General features: G+C 41.4%; 1 protein-coding gene across 5 annotated transcripts in view; it reads left to right on the top strand.

The window, feature by feature from the left end:
* The window catches only part of RABGAP1L (RAB GTPase activating protein 1 like), a 261730-nt gene extending 244273 nt beyond the window's left edge, over positions 1 to 17457 (top strand). For all 5 annotated transcript variants that reach the window (XM_087733874.1, XM_087733877.1, XM_087733876.1 and 2 more), the window contains 7 exons: positions 1303 to 1395; positions 8738 to 8848; positions 11263 to 11367; positions 12593 to 12676; positions 13171 to 13242; positions 14632 to 14829; positions 15163 to 17457. In XM_087733874.1, the coding sequence (XP_087590000.1) occupies positions 1303 to 1395; positions 8738 to 8848; positions 11263 to 11367; positions 12593 to 12676; positions 13171 to 13242; positions 14632 to 14829; positions 15163 to 15318 (819 nt within the window). In that variant the 3' untranslated portion in view covers positions 15319 to 17457. The remainder of the gene's footprint in view (positions 1 to 1302; positions 1396 to 8737; positions 8849 to 11262; positions 11368 to 12592; positions 12677 to 13170; positions 13243 to 14631; positions 14830 to 15162) is intronic.
* The last annotated feature ends 1331 nt before the right edge of the window (positions 17458 to 18788 follow it).

The following is an 18788-nucleotide window of genomic DNA, read 5'->3' as shown; positions in this document are numbered from 1 at the left end:
TCAGTAATTGTGGGCATTGGTGCTGCTTTATTGGTGCTGCTTTATTAGTGCTCCCCGTGTACTGTGCTTTGCAGATCATGGGTTTTCACATTTTCTACCTGTACCTCTGAGAGGCCTCTGCAGCGACACTGAGCACTTGCTTGGTGCCTTCCTGTACTGCAGAGGAAGGAGGTATTGGGCTGAAAACCAATAAAAGGAAAACAAGAGCAAAACTACATGTAAACATGTATCTCTGCTCATTGGCAGTAATTTTTTGCCCTAAGGCAAGGTGACAGTGGCATGTCCTCGCACCAGGAGTCAGCTAGACACGATCGATATAGGCCAGAGGAACAGATGTATACACAACAGATCCAGGAAAAGCGTACGTTTACAAGTCATGATGGTACACGGCGTTAGGGATCTCTCCAGCTGCCAGCAGATGACCTGACACTTAGCAGGGCCGGCTTCTTGTTGTACGGTGGGGACAGAGTAATGCTATTAAAGGTCTCCAGAGAGAGATGGGATCGCTCATATAGCACGGTATACCCAATTAAAAGGTAAAAGTAAAGCAGAGGATCTCCATGCTGTGTTTAAAAAAATACAGGTGTTCTTTGTGTACCTTGTTTTAAGTTGAAGCTGTGATTTCCCAGAAATCAAGCTGTCTGGGACTTGACCTTTCTGCATGGTTGTTTGCCGAATTTGCTGGTGATTTCTATGTAGTCGCCTCACTATTTCCCTGCTGCGGCTGGAAGCGGGCACTGCAGCGTCTGCACCTTTGCCTAGGAGGAGTCTGATGCCAGACTTCATGAGGGCATCCGTCACGAGCTATAATTTAGACATTAATACTCTTTCAGCAATAAAAAACATTACTCTGATCTCCCCCAGGGAATTGTCCAGTCCTTTTGCATGCACACTCCTTTCTTCTAATCTCACTTTTAACAGTTTTCTTGCCCAGGCATTGTTTTGTTGAATCATACCTATGAAAGCATGTTTTCCACTTCCCTGTTCTCTCACTCCTGTTGTTCACGCTTTTTTCCTTCTTCTTACTGTTATTAAAATGTCTCTACTTCACTCTTGTTTTCCTTTAAATATTTGGATAATTAACAACAGTAGGCACAGAAAGACTTCTGTCGATGTGAACTGTATTGGTAAGTGTTTGACATGGCTTGCTGGGGGGGGGGGGGGCGGGCAATGGGGAGCGACTTTATTCAGCAGCGGCTTTCCAGCACTTCCTTGGCTTCCTGTTTGCAAGGAGAGCTTTCAGACAGCCTTTCCGGTGTTCCTCTGATCTTTCAATGCCTGTTTTCCAAATGTGTTCCACAGGTGCCAACAAAAAAGCTGAAGAAATATGAGAGAGAGTACCAAACAATGCGAGAGAGTCAGCTGCAGCAGGAGGACCCTATGGACAGATACAAGGTACGGGAGATGTTACCTGGCTAAATCCCGTGGGGAATGACCCGGTTCCAGCGGTTAAGCAGAGGTGCGTGTACTGCGCTCACCTCTCTGGGAGATGCCGAAGCAGATCTTAGGGAAGTTAAGTGGCAGGTGAAACTCATCCCCTTTCTTGAACAAGCACTTTGCAACACTTGGACTTAGCGTTTTTTCCAGGAATATTTCAATCACAATTTGTAACTCTCAAGACATCTGCAAGTAGCCACATATAATATTTTTCTTCTTTCAGTTTATATGTTTGTAGGTAACTCTCCTGCTGTTGCACTTTTACGGGAGATCTTCATGAGACGCAGAAACAAAGGGTGATTCTCAGCTACAGACACAAAAAGGAGAAAATACACATTGCTCTAGCACAAGCTGTGTGCAGTGGCATCCACAGAGACTTTTGGAAGATGAACTCTTCCTTGACTGATACGATTCTTGTTATTCATCTCTGTTTATACCAAGTGTTAGTAATTTTTTGTTAATATAATGCCTAGTACGGTGGGACCGAGAGCTCTCCTGGAGTCCCAGGGTACTACTGCGATAGAATTAATAGTGATAAATATCCTGCTTTAAAGCAGCAGAGAAATAAAGGTTCAGTTATTAATGATAGCTTGATAGTTCACCAAAAAAGAATAGTTTTTTAATTGTGGATCAGCATTGCTTATCTTTCCAATGTATTTGCTTTTATTGTCACTGCTGCATTCTGTTGCCGTAGATTTTTGTGTGATGGAGGCTCTCCCTCTAGGCATATACTTTACTTAGTGTTTAGGATCCATTTATTGCTTACCCTCTTTTGAAAAATTCAGTTTTCTTTAGGTGAAGCTGCCAGAGATGAAGCACTTTACTGCCCATTGCCCGGGTTAGCTGGGAATTGACATTGCTTACATATATACCTGTACTGTTTTCCTGCTGTTCTTCATTGTGCCTTAATATGTTAAGTGACATTGCAGTTAGTACGAAGTCTACCAGGAGTGTGGAGTAGTCAACAATCCTACAGGGTGCAACAGGCTTATGTGGCCTGTGAACGTAAGGGAAGTGCACCATGTTCAGAAAACCACAGTGTGAAAATCTGTAGTGAAAGGCTATGCCATAATTCATAAATGTGACGAGACAGGTACAGGTGAAGTAAAACCGACTTTTTTTTTTTAATATTTACCTGTGAAAAATTATGTTTTGAGTATAGTTCTTTTGATGTCAAAGGGTGTAGATTTTAGTGTTTGTGAGAACTGGGACTGCTGTAGCAGCCGAGAGCCGACAGTGAGTATGACCTATGTAGAAAAAGAAAACAACTTGCTGCTGACTACATATTTTTCCAGTGGTTCACTTATAGTACTGTGGAATTAAAATAATACTTAGAAAACAAAAAAGGTTTCATTAAAGCTCTGTGGAAGTATATTAACTAGTTAATCTTAGGCGATAGACAGTGAAGAACATTATCCTCAAGCTGCAAATGAGCGTATAGAAAGTGACTTTGGCCACTGTTTACGTGAGTCGCTATCATAGTCAAGATCACAGCCCAGGGATTTGGCTTGCACTTTTGCAACTCACTGTGTGATTTTTTTTGTATTAAGCCGGATTGGGTCCGATCCTCTTAGTGATGCTGTGATTAGAGAGAGTCCCTGTAACCAGTTAGTTGCACATTAAGTTCAAAGTTCGGACGCATTCTTCAGCTGATGGGTGTCATGGAGAAATGCTTGTAAGTGCTCTCTGTTCCTTGTCTTGCTTGTTTGAGTTTATTAATGTGTCAAGCTGAGGTTGGTTGGAATCGACATTTCAAGAGTGTTTCCAAAGGGCAGCAAGAAACGCAAACTGTGTGGATCCTTGCAGGCAGAAAGTGGAGAGCCAGCTTTGCTTGTCCCTTAAATGGTCGCTCTGCAGCCCATGTGTTCAGAAATGCATTTTGTTTTGGCAGCATCAGTGCTAGACTTTGCCCAGCTGGGCTTGGTTTGGGTAAGGGCTGAGTCTACGCTGTTGAAAAGCCTGTGTTGCCTCTGAGTGCGGTGTTGCTGTTAGCTCCCTCTGGCCTTATGCGCTCTCTGTGTGGCTGTGCCCTGAAGGCCTACATTGTTGTAATTTTTACAGTTTCTCTTCCTAGAACAAAATGAGTTTTTGGTTTTCTGCCCAGGCAGGGGATGTTGCTTGGATGGGATCGCTGGAGTGGAGATCCCTGCAGAATATTCCTCTTATAGGTCAAGAAGGAAACAGGCTTTCAGTCTGTTGATAGTTCTTAGTTATAGTTGTTAGAGTTTTTGTTGTTTGCAGCCTATTACAGTTTTTATTGCCAACGGAGATTTGTCACGACCACAGAGACACTGGCACTTCTGAGTTGCAGTAATGAAGGATGTCTTGAGTAAGACACCTGCCTGTGACCTGGCCCTCAGTGGAAACGGCTTGATGGACTGTTGAGAGAGCCGGAGATGGGCCGTGCGCTGCGCCGGGGCGGGAGCAGCCGCTGGGACGGCAGTGGGACCCCCGCTGCGCTGTGAGCGGTGGGGAGGGAACTGAGGGAGCTGGCGCAGCTCTCGCGTGCGGCTCTGACTCCCACCCAGGGGAGACCAGGACGGAACCAGAGCAGCGTAAGAGCGTGGCGTGCCTCTTCTCTCCTCCCCAGCGCTCGGGTCCTAGAGGGGTTCCCAAGCGCAGGAACGGTGGGGCTGAGCACCTGTGAAGCGCCAGGGAAGAGGTGCTTCCTGCCTGAGGGCAGCTGGCTGTGTCCAGTCCCACTGACCCCAAACGCTCCGTAGGCTCCAGAAAAGGGCTGGTTTTTGCAACGTCTGGCCGGCCATTAACCAGTCGCGTTTTCTTGACAGGTTAAATTCATGTGCTACAATAAGCTGTGTTACATGCCCCAGGAGTTCCTGCCCAGCTCGTATTTTACATGTTGACTGTGATTTGACTTACCAAAAGAACAGTATTAAAGAGTGCCATTATTTTTGGTGTTTGTTTCCTTCTGTATTTACAAGTATTATTTAGGAAAAGTGTATTTTTTATGGACACCTTTTCACTTTATTTTCTATTGCTTATAACAAATTATCACTCACATTTTTGTCAGATAGATTTTTAAAAGGTGCAAAAGTAAATATGTTCTAAATTGCTGTTTGTCACCAAATTTCATGACTTTCGGTTAAAATAAATTACAGATTGCCCCTAGAAGCCAGGAGGAAGAGTGAATTGTATGTGCAGAAAAAATAGCAATATCGTTTAGATTGATATTTTTCTATATATTATGGGGTTTTTTCTGTGTTTGAGAACATCTCTTGTAACAGGGTTTTGGTTGACTTGATGAGAAATTGCTGGAGTTGGGCTTGGGACTTCTTGATTTAAAATAAAGAGGATATAACCATACAAAGAAGGGCTGTGGAGTTTCGCAAGCAGACCCTGCTTGTGCGCACAGTTCTGAGAGTAGAAATGCCTTTTCCTCTGTGGACCTTGTTGTGCAACGGAGAAGTTGTCTCTCTGAATAAATGTGTAATTTGGACATAATAGCCTTTTGCATGTTTGAGTGGAAGCAAAAATTAACACACTGGTCATTTTTATTCAGAGTCACGGTAACTGAATGGTAACCGTCATGAGGAAAAACGTAAGATAACTCTTGATGTGGATCATTGTTTGTGGTTTTTCAAAAAATTGTGCTGGGGCACTTTTGGGCATGCTTCTTCAGAGTCAACAAACAGAAAACACAAACCACCTCCAGGAGCCTCTGTGTTGCTTCCCATGAGAGGTTTTCCTGGAGAGTTTGCTGTAAAAGCCTTTTGGGTTTCTAGATGGAGATTCACAGGGTTTTCCTTCAGAGCTCCTCCGCAATCAAGAGCCCTTTCCAATGGGCTTATGAAGACTTCTGTTTGCTCACATCCAGAAAACTGAATTTTAATCAGTGTTTTCATTCCGCTATTGAGGATCTGTTCACCACCAAAGATCTGGGTTTTGGGTGTTTGCTCATCAGAAAATGTGACGCTGAATTGCTTAACAAGGTTTGTGACTCATTACACCCCGCTCGAGTAGGAGCACAGAGAGGATGCATCATCGCCACTAATCGTGTCAGAAATTGCTCCTTGGTGCTGGCTGGAAGGGAGCAGAGGTTGGAGTTCAGCCTCTCAGTCTTCCTCAGCTGAGTTTTGCCTACTGCTTTCAAATTTGCCTTCTTCTTTCCATCCAGTGTGTGATGGAAGCTGGAGTGTATCCTCTTTAAAACTCAGAACAAAAAACCCATTGAAGAATCAGCAACATATTTTTTTTGGCTGTCTTTGTTGGTATTAAAAATTATTTTATATCCTGTTTTCACTGTCCTTACACCAATGGTTGAAAGCAGTATTTGGTCTGTGACTTTACAGGAGGTAAGTTTATTTGTGTTTGTTATGTATCAGCAGTGTTTGTCCCTTTTGGAAATGCAGTATCCTCCTTTTAAAAGCTAACCAGAGTTCACCAGCTGCCTTTTGTAACCGGAAGGAGGAGTTTGGGAAAGAGGAATCTCTTATTTTACTGATTGTAGAAACTGAGCAATGCTGAAGAGAAAGAAATCATTGTCATAGTCAGTGAATTGTTAGTGGCGTGTAAAGAAGAGGCAGGAAGCTGTCTGTTTACACAAAGGACAGCTAGCAGGTCTGACGAGTTGGCTCATGCCAGGTTACAAAATGCTGTCTGCGATGCGAGTCCTGCTGTAACAAACCAGCTCCATCTGTTGAACTTTATGCCATTGAAAATGGTATTTTATAAAACCCTGTAAATATTTCAGAGCCATTGAAAATAGTTTTCTACATATGAAAAGTGCTATTTGCTATTTTTGTTCTTACTGTGTAACGTCAGGTTTTATTTAGACTTAAGCAGATTAAGAGTTTCCTCCTGAGGAAGGAGGCAGTTTTTCACTGCTAGATCTGGGGGGAGGAGCTGGAAAAGTCAAACCATCTAATCGCACATACTGCCCGGTGTGGAGGAGGAGTAAAGGTGGCCCTAGAAGAGACTTTCAGCTGGAAATTAAAAGTAAACGAGATAAAGCTTAGCTATTGACTGGATGCCCAAGGTAAGAGATCTTTAACTTACTAAAAACGTGCCATGTAAATTCTAGTTTAAGAGGAGGATAGCGCATTTCCAACCACGTAGCTTGCTTACCCACTTGTCTGCGAATGCAAAGCAGGAACTTCGAACTTCACATTGTGCGGCTTGCTTTGCGGACACTGAAGCTTTTGGCAAAAGCATAGCAAGAATGTTAAAGCAAACTTCGTTCTGGGTTATTTTGTGGAAGTCTTAAGAATTTGCTGATTTCTCCCTCTAAGCAACATCCCTATGAGAAGGTAGTGGTGCTGCAGCACCTGGCAGCAATACCATCCTGATCTGGTCCCGGTTTTTAGGTGAAATCAAGTCACTTTCTGACAACTGCTCTCTGGCAGAGCTGTGTCTGTAAAAATCCACATTTCCAAGATGGTCTGAACAAAATACAGAAAAAAAGACACATTGGAGCCTTTTTTATTATTATTATTAAAGACTGCAATTTGGTTTCACACTTCAAAGTTTATATTATCCTTACAGAAGAATTTTACTTTTTAAAATTCCGTGTCCCAAACAGAATACAGTGCAATTGAAATAAAAAAGATCCCCAAAGTTATGCGTCTTTTAGCAGTCGTTATTTTAACTGTGTTAAAACAAAAATATTTTACAGTTTCTGTAACAAAACAAGTTATTTAAAGTACGATCTTTTGGAAAGGAAACAAACTTACTTTCCTGTACAGGGCAGTGCATAGTCTAGTTGCACAATAGGGTCGCATTAAGGAGAGAGTATTTGCAGAGGTTCTGCTTCCTGCCACAGAGGAAGCTCCCACACAGAAGAGACCTTTTTAGCATCCTCTTAGAGCTGTAGTTGTCCTTTTTTGTTTAAGACAAGCATGCAAAATCTTCTTGCAAGAGAAATGAAAATTGCAGTTTCATGGTGGTGAGTTTGGAAAGAAAAAAACATCTGAGTGTAGCTGGTGAGCAGGAGGAAGTGAAGACAGGTGAATAATGTGCTTATGCAAAGAAATCGCATTTTGTAAGAAGGCGTTCACTGAACAGCTCTGGGAAATTTTTTGCTGTTTTAAGTGCTGATATATATTCACTTTTACTGTTTTTTCTTGAAGAATATGACTTACCTTTCAAGTGAGCCCAGGTCCTTTTTGAAATCTCAGCATGTAGGTTATTGTTCCTCCACCTATGCATTTCCATATGAACTCGGTATTTTTCCTTGAGTTTCCATAGTACACAGATTGCCTTTGCAGTCTCTTTTGGTATAAAAGATACATGGTCATTGTGTGACTGAAAGCCAGCACATTTTTTTCTTTCTTATAATCCGTTTGAGGAGGGCACCACTATCTGTCCCACCTGGCTGTGTTCTTCTGAAGATGAAGATGTGTATTTGATGTGGACTCCTGGAAGTCCACTGACCCACAGACACCTTTTGAAAATGATTCTGTTTCTCAGCCCTAGAAGAACAGTCACTGAAACTGATTTTTGAAAAACATGAATTACTACTGTTCATTCTTCTCCTGTGTACTTACCTTCTCTCGTTAGCGCTCTACGTAGTCATTTCTGCCTGTGCAGAGTGGGTAGGGAGTGCAGCGCAGCGAGGACCAGGGCCTGCAGTCTCGAAGGTCTGCATTTTGTGTTGCCATGCATTGCCCGCCAAGCAGGTTCTGGGCCTGTGCTCAGGGAGTGAGGTCCCCTCTCCGTCTGGCACTTTTTCTCAGCAGGTCTCCTGTAAAGCGTGCACTCTTGTCACTGGTGCAAGTTACAGAGAAAGTGCACAAGTGGTGATACAGATTATATGAGCTGTAGGGAGCTCCCTGCTAAACGCTGTTCTTTACTGGTCCCGCAGAAGATGGGAAGTTGGCACTACATCATCTACAAAATGGACTATTTTTATGGATTCCTGCAGACAAAATTTTGTAAAATGGAGCAGGACAGCTTTCTGCTTTCGATGAGAAACGTTATTATGCTTATCTCTTAATCGGTCCCTGTTCACTGCTGCTGGGTGGGATTTTATCTGCCTAATTTATTTCGATGATGAGCAAGCAGAAGCCAAGTGCTTTTGTGGAGAGGACTGTGTTTACTTTTGACAGAGAAACCCTACAATCAGTGTGTCACTTATGTGACACAAACATAACCATTGGGATGTAAGTGGAATCGCTGCATTTGCACTGCTGGCTTAATTCACTGTTGTTTCCCAGAGCAGCAGTCCTGTCTTAATGTGCACTCTTGCCTTCTTGGTGTTTTACACACACAATATACTCGCTTATTGCTCTTAAATATTGATAAGAATTAACTTCCTTTTCTGGTTGTTCCTTTCTTTCTGCAGAGGGAAAACCGCAGACTCCAAGAAGCAAGTATGCGGCTGGAGCAGGAGAACGATGACCTTGCCCATGAGCTTGTAACAAGCAAAATTGCCTTACGAAATGACCTGGACCAGGTAATGCTAACAGAGAGGGGTCCCAGCTCAGGCTTAGCAACACTAATTTTAGGAGCCCTGCTTTGTGCTCAAGTGAAAGCGTGAACACGACATTAAAAGTATAAGTATTTGCGCCTTTATTTTCCTGACAGCCTTGCTCCTAGTTGCAGTCAGAAAGCTGGATTCCCACATGCATGCAACTGTAGGTGTTGACAGTGGTGTCTTTCCAACACTGACTGCACCTTCTCTGTTGTGGATTTAGAAAATGTAAGCCGTAACCTTTAGGCAGATACCACAGAAGGAATATTTACTTGGTAAAAAAGGTATCACGTACTCCTCAAAACTAATTTCAAGGGAAGTTGCCTTGCAGAATGTCTACCACCTTACGTGGATCTGTTTTTTGCAGCAGTTTTAGTACAGCCAACAAACTTCAGAGATAATGAAGTGGCATGGCAGCAAAAATTAGAAGGGCTGCTGGGTGTCCTTCGATAACTGCTTTTGTTTCCTGTGAAGACTGGAATGTGGAGGGCAGCAGCATTCAGAGCCCTTTATCTCAGAGGTGACTGTCAGACAACTACACATTCAACCCTCCTCTTTCTGGAGTGTTTTATGTAGTATTGATAAATGCCCTAACAGCTATTATTAAGGTACTAAATAGAGGAGGGCCATACTCCACCACACCTCGTGATTAGCCCCTTGCTCAGTGAGGGCTGTGGTGCCTTTTATAATGTAAAATCTTCCTGCAAGGGCTTCTCAGTTTGATTTCCCGTAGTTACTTGGCTTTCTTTATCTAACTTCAGAATTGTAAACATTGTTGTGCAATTTGTATTTCTGTGTAGGCAGATCCTTGACAGTTAGGCTCTCCTGATTTGGATCCATGTGATTCTAAAAATCTGAGCTGTCTTGGTAAGCAAACACAGGCAGAGATGTGCTTTGCATGATGGAGTGGGCAGTCTCGTGTGAAGGCCAAAAGCAACGTGTTGAGGTGCTCTGTCTTTCCTGGGAATAGCTGTACATAAAGGTGTATCATGACAAGGCTGCCAAGCACATACCTTTGCCAGTCCCATTCCTTGCTCTCCTGCATTTTAGCAGTCTTTCTGTAGACGAGAGTGGCTCCAGGAAGTTTTCCCACCCCTGCCTCAGTTCACTGGCACTGAAAGAAAAGCTTTGTGCTGCTGCACTCCTCATCTGCAAGGACAGGTGATACCGTACACCACTGCAGGTGGTTGGGGAACCTGGAATGGAGACAAAAGGAGGAAAGATTTGTAGTTCCCTTCAAAGCCTATCTTAAACAGGTCTTTCACCAAAAATATCCTTGTAATCCCTGAGTTCTTTTGTTCTAAGATGCCAGTTTTAACAATTTTCCATTCTTTCACTGCTTGTTTTCCTTTCTGCCATACAGCCATATACACGCTAAGCAATGCAGGTATCCTCAATCCGTCTCTTCAGTCATGACCCTGGTGGAGCTGCTTCTGCTACCCACAATTGCCACTAAAACCCTCATTAATAATTAACACTGGCGGATAGATAAGCTAGTACCACCAGCAGTGGCAGAAAACCAAACTGCAACTCGGAGACAAGTTCTGTACCATTATTTGTTGTTTACAATGCCATCTTCCCTCTTGTATTTTCAGTAAACTAAGTATTATTTGACCACAACCATTGCCTGTTCTAGCACCTAGTTGCTGAACAGGAGTGGTGTGATGCAGTGCGTATCTCCCGGTTGGGGAGCTCAACAGAATATATCCAGACATTGAGAAATACATCTCTCTCCTGGTGATCAATGAGGATAGCGCTCACAAAAGCAAAGCATTCCCAGTATGTTTCATCATAAGCTTGGCCCTTCAAAGAAAGGAGAAAATCCATATTCTCCAGTACACACACAGTACCAAGTTTCTCCAGGTAATACTTATTTGCACTGATAAACAAACCATTTTATCTGGTGGTCCTGTTTGTCTCTTTAATGTATGTCTTTGCCCAGACACTTCGTACAGTGCAGACACCTAACATTTTCTACAATATCTGGTTTCCCCACTTACAGATACAAAAATGGAATGGGTTCTCTGAAGTTACACAGGAGCTAAATCATGCTGCCCTCACTTAGATTAATATTGTTCCCAACAAAAATACTCTATACGTCATTGTTTGTATTAGGTTTGTATTAGGACATACTTTCTATGCTTACTTGCCATCTAGGCACAGGTAAACGTTTGGCAAAAGGGTCCTTTTGCACAGTCGTTGAAACACAGTGAAATAACTTAGAAAATAGCTACTTGAAAAGGGAATTTCATGTAAAAAATAGGTTAGGTGAGCCATCAGAAGGCAGGAAAAGGCAATGCTAGAACCCGAATCTGCAATATTTCCGCAGTGTATATACCACTACATTTGTATTGGCAGAGATAACGTCTGACTTACACCAATGTTTCTAATTCTAGGCTGAAGACAAGGCGGATGTTTTGAACAAGGAACTTCTCCTGACCAAACAGAAGCTAGTGGAGACCGAGGAAGAGAAACGGAAGCAGGAAGAGGAAACTGCTCAGGTGAGGCATTCTCCAACTTTCCCTTTTAGCAAGGAAATGCAAGCAAAGGATATGCAGAAAAGCATGAATGTGTTGCAGTTGCGGAAAGGATTTTGTCTTCAAAATGCAGTCGCAATTCAAAATTTACAGTGTCAGGGTAAATGTTTTTTTTAAAAAAGTACATTTTTCAGTGTCTTCCTTTACTTGAGCTCTGAATGTTCAGTATTCCATACCTTATCCTCTTCCCAGCATTGTAATAATTATTTTCACTGGTGGTGAACAATCACAACTAAGGAGACATGATCAGACCTCTTTTAATTATCTAAACAAGGAGCTGGAGGAGTTATTGCCTTATAAGAGGCCATTGTGAATTCAGCTGCTGGTTCACCGAAATCAAGCTGGGAACATTCCTGTCTGAAGCTAGAACCAACAGCAGAACAGAGCTGAAGGTTGGGAGGATTTTGCTGACTGGACCTGGCCTTATACTTGTTTGCAAAATGTTCAATCTTAGTTTTTTAATCCTACATATCTGATGTGATGAATACTGACACACGCAAAGGTATGTTTCAAAAGCGGTACCCTGATTTTTATTGTTGCCATTTGACAACAGTGACTACAACAATCAAATGGTAATTCTCTGTGTCTCTCTAAAATGGATGTTGCCAAGTTGTCTGTTTGCTATAAACAAGGCAGCAGAGGCGTTTTTCCTACTGAAAGGGCTCTCAAAATTTAGTGGTTCTGAATGGCAGAGGAATGAGTTAGCTGTATTTTAATGCAGCGCCACAGACCAAATCAGTTTTTTTTTTCTCCTGCTACCGAGAGTGATAGTGGTGAGAGATTCTTCCTCCTGTTCCATCTCCGAACAAACAAATAATCTGTCTGCCCAGACCTGCTTTGACAGTGTGCAGAAAAACAAAATCAGTAAAACTCACTTAATAGTAATGCTGTTGTTTTTGTTCTGTGGCCCACGCTGTACCACCATTTAACGCAGAGAAAGCGAATTACCCTACAGGAGAATTCTCCAAGCGGGCTACACTGTATCACAGTACAGACTTTTCGGTTATAACTGAATATAATAAGTATTTGTTTACTGAGTAAATCAGACACTTGTCTGAAGAACTGGAATTTGGTGAGAAGCAGCTGTAGAACTGTTGTAAGCACAGCAAGACTCTGAGAGAACAATCTGACGACGCATTTTGAGAACTTCTTTCAGTGTACTGTGTAACTTCTCTCCTTCAATTCCTAGCTGAAGGAAGTCTTCAGGAAGCAGCTAGAGAAGGCAGAATCTGAGATCAAGAAAACCACAGCCATTATTGCAGAGTATAAACAGGTACTGTTCTAGAGACGCTTTCTCGTATTTCTTCTTTCAATCTGTTCTGAGAGCGGAATTTTCAGGGTTGCAGATCTCATCCTTTAAATAAGATACACTACATTTCAGGCATTCAGAGAGCAAGCATTGTAATTTGTCATAAATCTTTTCGTGGTTTTCCTAGTAGTCTCCTAATTTAGGGAATCAGGAATAACCTGTCTTTCAGCTGATTTTATTATTGTAGGGTGAGTGCTGCTTTACTCTGTGACATACTGCAGTATAAACATTATAAACCAATTCATCCATAAAATGTTCCAGTCTCAGTGTTCAGGTTCTGTATTGAATACTGCTGTTTTTTTTCAGTCTCATTCTCAGCAGCAGTGGATTTGTTAAGGTGGAAACCTGAGTAAGGCAGAATTTAAGAAATGTTGGCTCTAACAAAAATCATTGTTAAAAGGACAGGTTATATTTTAGTGTAGTAAACTTCAGCTAAGAGACTGCTTTCTCTGCTCCAGATTTGTTCCCAGCTGAGTACCAGGCTGGAAAAACAACAAGCGGCCAGTAAAGATGAACTGGAAGTTGTGAAGGTGAGAATGATGCCTCTACATGTGGGGTGTTTCTAACGCAAGTTAGATGAGGGGGGATACAGAACAAAAAGTGAATTGAAGTTTAATGTAACGACAGCGGTGTCCACGCAGCTGCCCTGATAGCCCCACGTGCATTTTTCATCAGACGTAAACAATGAAAGGGTTTATTTCCTTTCACGGTTCTTTATCTTCTGCCAGATGGGGTGGAACTCTCAAACTGAAGTGCATATAGTACTTTACTTGGCTTTTCTTTTTCCTGTTGAAATGGATAGTTTGGGCAAAAAATGTAGAAAGACAGTATTTACTTGCATGTTTTCCTTAAGTGGGGAAAAAAAAAAAGGCTCCCTAGAAGAGAAAACATGTTGCTTCTCCAGTGTGCACAGTGGAGGGGTTGGAACTGGCCAGACTGGACACTGTTTATATTTGGGTTTCTGTAATTTACGCAGAGTTGTTTTAAGTAATTGGCACAGCTTGGGCCATCCCCAGAATTTCCATAGCGGTTCCTCTCCCTTCTCCGAACCCCCTTACCAGGAACATCTGCACTAGAAGTAAAAGTTCCCTGATCAGGTAATAATTCCATCCCTCTGCTTCGTCACTACTGAGCAGGCAGAATTGTTTTTCCCCCTGCTATAGCTTCTAGTTTTTTCCTTCAGTACTCAAGCTGAAACTGATTTGTTGCTTTTTAGTGACTTTTTTATGTAACTGATAAAAAAAATAACTCTAGGATTGATGTTCCTATGATCTGCTGAAATAGCTCAATATCCCGTTTTAGTTTGTGCGAGCCAGGCCAGCTGTGCTGCATCTTCAGCCATGAGTAACTGGTTCGCCTCTCCAGGTAGCACAAGAACCTTACTGATGTGTGTCAGGCGTCCCTGGCAAAAAGGGCCATCTCCTGCGATGCTGGATAAGCACCAATAGGACAGCATTGGCCCTCGCAGTGAGCACAGGCTGCTCGCTTGCTTCTGGAAATACGGAAAAGCTACCTGGCATTCTTTAAAATGTCAAAATCTGTGTTAATTTGGTCAAGTGCTTTTATGGAAGACAAAAAGTCCCTAGAGTGTAATTTGCTCTTCTGAGTTGTGCTGGTATAAATACTGGAAAATATTACAAAGCTTTGGTAGCAAGAAGGCTTGAGTAATTCTAATCGAGGAGCAAAGTCTCTGTGCTTAGACAGAGCACACTAAGTAGATTTTAGGAATTTTTATACTGGTTAATATAGCCTGGAAATTGTTCATGAACTCTCCAAATTCTTTTCATGTCAAATATGAAAACTGCAGTACTAGTTTGAGTATTACTGACAGAAAGGCAGTCTAACATAAAAATGGCTCTTCCACGAAGCACAGCTCCTCCTGTAACATGGGTTAAAAATGAGCTTTCTGGGTATTTCAGGGTAAAGTGATGGCCTGCAAACACTGCAGTGAGATTTTCAGTAAGGAGGGGGCACTGAAGCTGCCCGCTGTCAGCATGGAGAATAAAGGCATAGAAACAGATGATGAGAAGGATGCACTGAAGAAGCAGCTGAGAGAGATGGAGCTGGAACTTGCACAGACCAAACTGCAGCTTGTGGAAGCCAAGTGCAAAATTCAGGTATGTAGAACCCAAGTGCAGCAGGGCGGTCTCCTTAACCTTCTGCTCAGTCCAAAATAATTCTGAGTCATGCAAAAAATTGTTCCAAAAAGGAGCATATACCTGTACCACTGCATACCTGTGAACTTCCAGAGACTTTCTGTCTTTAAAAAAAAAAAAATAGAAAAGAGGTTTTCATTTGTATATTTAAATATCTTCTGCTCTTTCCTCAATTTCAATCCGTCTTCTCTCCCCAGTTGCAAGGAAAGTGCTGGATTGCAGGGACTGAGTTTGAGGATGCTTTTTTGTTAATTAATTGGGTTTTGATCAATTCTGACTATTCTGCTTTCTTAGGAGCTGGAGCACCAGAGAGGAGCCCTTATGAATGAAATCCAAGCTGCCAAAAACTCTTGGTTTAGCAAAACCCTGAACTCTATCAAAACGGCCACAGGCACACAGCCACCCCAGCAGCCTCAGCCGCCCCCGCCACCCAAAGAGGGCAGCACATAGTTCCAGCCAGACCCGATACAAGAGCACAAAGAACAACACAACTGAAACCCTGGAGGATTCTTCCAGTGGTCTCTCCTCTTGGGGAAAGGACAAAAGGCAGGAGTGCAGGCTTGAAGTGAAATTCTTCGGTGTTTTTCATTCATTCTGATGTGACCCTTTTCAAAGGGGAAAAAAAATAATTCCTGTTTTATGTTGAATTCTTACTTCCCAAACTGCCTTGCTGAAAGCCACGTTCTGATACCTTCATACTTTTACACTTTATTTTATATGACTAGATGTTAAATAAATACTTCAAAACTAGGTCTTTAATACATGACTAATTATTCAAAATTATTTTTATCTTGCATAGAAGGTTTTTTCTTCTTCTGGAGGAAGAGAGAGAATGGAAAATGTAAAGTACTGAAGCATAATCTCTTCGTAGAAAGCACAGTGTAATAAGTACTAGTGTGTGTGCGGGTGTCTAGGATAACTTAACGCCCTGGGACCATCTCAGAAGTTTATCGCAGTGACTGCGTCCTGCAGAGAAGCACTTTTTGTAAAGCTTAGGCCATAGCAAAGATACTCTTGTGCTCTCTTGGCACAATCGTTTATGAGCTTCCCTGACAACTTCTTAGTTTTGATTGCTTTTTCTTCAGAAATGCAAGTAGTGCAGTTCTCTGTAGCACTGTTGTTTAAAGGCTATTTACAGCTGAACTGGAATTTAACATAGTTACCTAGTTCCCTTTTTTATTTCATGTTTGTACTAAGAATTCCAAGAAATAATTCCTTCCACTGGGATAAAGGGAAAACTGTTGAACATTTATTTGATGTTTTTGCTGAGAAGCAGAGCGAAGACCTTGCATAGTTTCGACCTTTTGTGAATTCTGTGCAATAAAGGGTAGGTTTTATGAATAAAATTAATGAAAACCTTTCCCTGGGTCTATATTCAAATTCTGAATTTGACACAGAAATGAGATATCAAATAAAAAACCCAAAAGGCTTGCGCTGCACTGATGAATAAAACATCACAGAAGCAAGATCTGTTTGCTAGAAGTGTTTGGTTAGGAAATGCTACGTTGGTATTACTTATTTTTATAAAAACAAACATTTTCAAGTGGAATACAAAATCTAGACTTTCCCATGGGGTAGACTTCTCTGATGATTCCCAAACCTGTCTGGTTGTTTTATATCTCTTAAGGTAAGAAAATTCAAAACCATTTGTTTTGACTGAACATAAAGTGTTTATAGAAATACTTATTTCATGGAAAATTAAACTATCGCTTGAACTGATGGAATATTTTTTTAATTATACCTGTCATGTCTAAAGATGGTCTTGCAGGTAAATATCATTGCTGGACTGAAGGTTGTGTATTAATTGTTCCATTTACAAAATTGTTCCAGGGACATTAGTTCTGTTTTGATTTTTTTTTTTTTAATGCTAAGGAATGCCATATGTTGTCAGTTTTGTACAATAAAATTTAATGATACCCATCTTGTGCTTTGTTGTCAAGCATAATTGTGAATTATTTTAAACAGGGTAGTACAAATTCAGTGTTACCTGTGCCAAAGGAATGATTCTGAAAGGCAGTCAGCTGACTGAAGTTGAGATCAAACTATAATCACTGTCCTGACACAACTATCCTGCAACGAAATTCTCCAAGAGTAAGGGGTTAAAAAATTGTGATATTTTAAAATGTACCTGCAAGAACAGTGATTATCTGGAAATGTTAATACAGTGAGAAAAAAGCGGGGGAAAAGCAGAAGGAATTTCTTTTGCAAATATTAACACAGGTCTTATTCTCCGGTCACTTTCTTGCTAATAATATTTGCATAGACGTTTCCATTCTCATGACTGTCTAAACCTAGCATTAGTCACTCACTCACCAGTTCCGCTTCACACTCGAAATGAACTGCATAATAAATTTGAAGTGACATTTAAGAATATGTGGTGAACATCTGATTGTTACGTTTGAGAGTACTGTGCCGATGAGTGACACTGATGGTTTGACGTGTCCGAATTTCTCATTTCATTTATCTTAAATCATACTTTAAAACCTTGATTGGAAAAATGCAGTAATAATAAAAAAAAAGGTTAAGACTGTTATTCCCTGAGCAGCTGAGTTGACATAACAACTCATTGCTGCTCAAAGATGTCACCCCTCTAACTCCCCGTTGTACAGTCGTGTCCCTTGTCCCTGTTACGGCACTTACTGGAGATGATTAATAACAAACTAAAAAAAGATGTGGGTGGATTTTCTCCCCCTGATTAGTCTTTTGCCAAGTTAATGAGTTAAATCATCTCAAAGGGTCCAATGAGTGCGAGCGGATCATGGGAGTGCGACTTCCCCAGTTCATCAAAAAAGAACTGTTCAATAACCTCACCATGTTTCATGGAACTGGCTTTGACACAACATCATCTTTCTCACTGTAGCAGCTCTTTGACTTTGGAAGTTGAGTTTCTGTGACAAAAATATGTTTGCTACCTGCTAGCCATGATGATCTCAAAACTTTGTAGGATGGAAGCTGGCTTACATGAGCAAAAAAAAGCTTCAGAAGGCAATGGCTGCATTATCGCTCTTGGCAATGACATAAAGGCAGTAAGCAATTTTCACCTTCCATCTGTAGATCCAGGGCAGCGTTTGTAGCAGTGGCATTTGGAAGAGTAACATTTATGTGGAAACTGTGTCTTCTCAAAACTACTGAAAGAATAAGAAAATAGCTCTATGGCATTATGGTGATGAATAAGCATAGTAGTTCTATTCAGAAACAAGGAAAGGAGGAAGACTGTGGGATTAAACCAGCCAAGCTAAAATTCTGCCTGCTCACTATACGTGCTATTGGGAAACTTAGCCTCCTGTGAGAAAACAAATCTGGGTTTTAATCAGCCCTTTCAGCAGCGTGTGACAGAGCTACGCGCACACGTATGCCAGACTGCCTGATCTGCCGGGGATAGCCGGCTCCTTGTTTAGCTTTTCAGCAGGAAACATCATCAAAGTCTCACGGAAACTGTTATTTTCATGTGACACTGGAACAGCTAACATAGTTCCTAAGTCTGGAGTGATTCATATTTTTTTCTTGAGTCAGTATTAAACTATGTGTCCGCATCAAACTTATATTAAAAGTAATCTGAATTTTATAAATATATATGTGGAACTAAATCTTATTTTTTAATTTTATTGAGAATGCGTAGGTCTGAAATAAAGCCTTTACTCTGATTAGGGACAAACCTCCAAAGAATATTTTTAGTACAACTGTTTTATCTTGTTGGATTCTAATCTGTTCCTCAGATGCCCAATACGAAAAAAAAAGTACTTTTTTTCACTTTAAAAAGAAGTTGTTTTTACTTTGACTGTAACACTTTACAGGATAAATGAAGCAAGGCTGATTTAGTTACATGGTACATCTGTGAACTAGTCTTGTATTATCTTTGTGACTCAGACTTCATATTCTAAAGTAATAGGACTTATTTCACTTAGTTTCACAAATTCTAA

Source organism: Nipponia nippon, unplaced genomic scaffold (genome assembly GCF_047370975.1).
Source record: "Nipponia nippon isolate SJK-2023a ecotype South Korea unplaced genomic scaffold, ASM4737097v1 scaffold_5, whole genome shotgun sequence".
NCBI lineage: Eukaryota > Metazoa > Chordata > Aves > Pelecaniformes > Threskiornithidae > Nipponia > Nipponia nippon.
The sequence above is the reverse complement of the archived record's forward strand: the minus strand, read 5'-3'. Positions and strand labels throughout refer to the sequence as shown.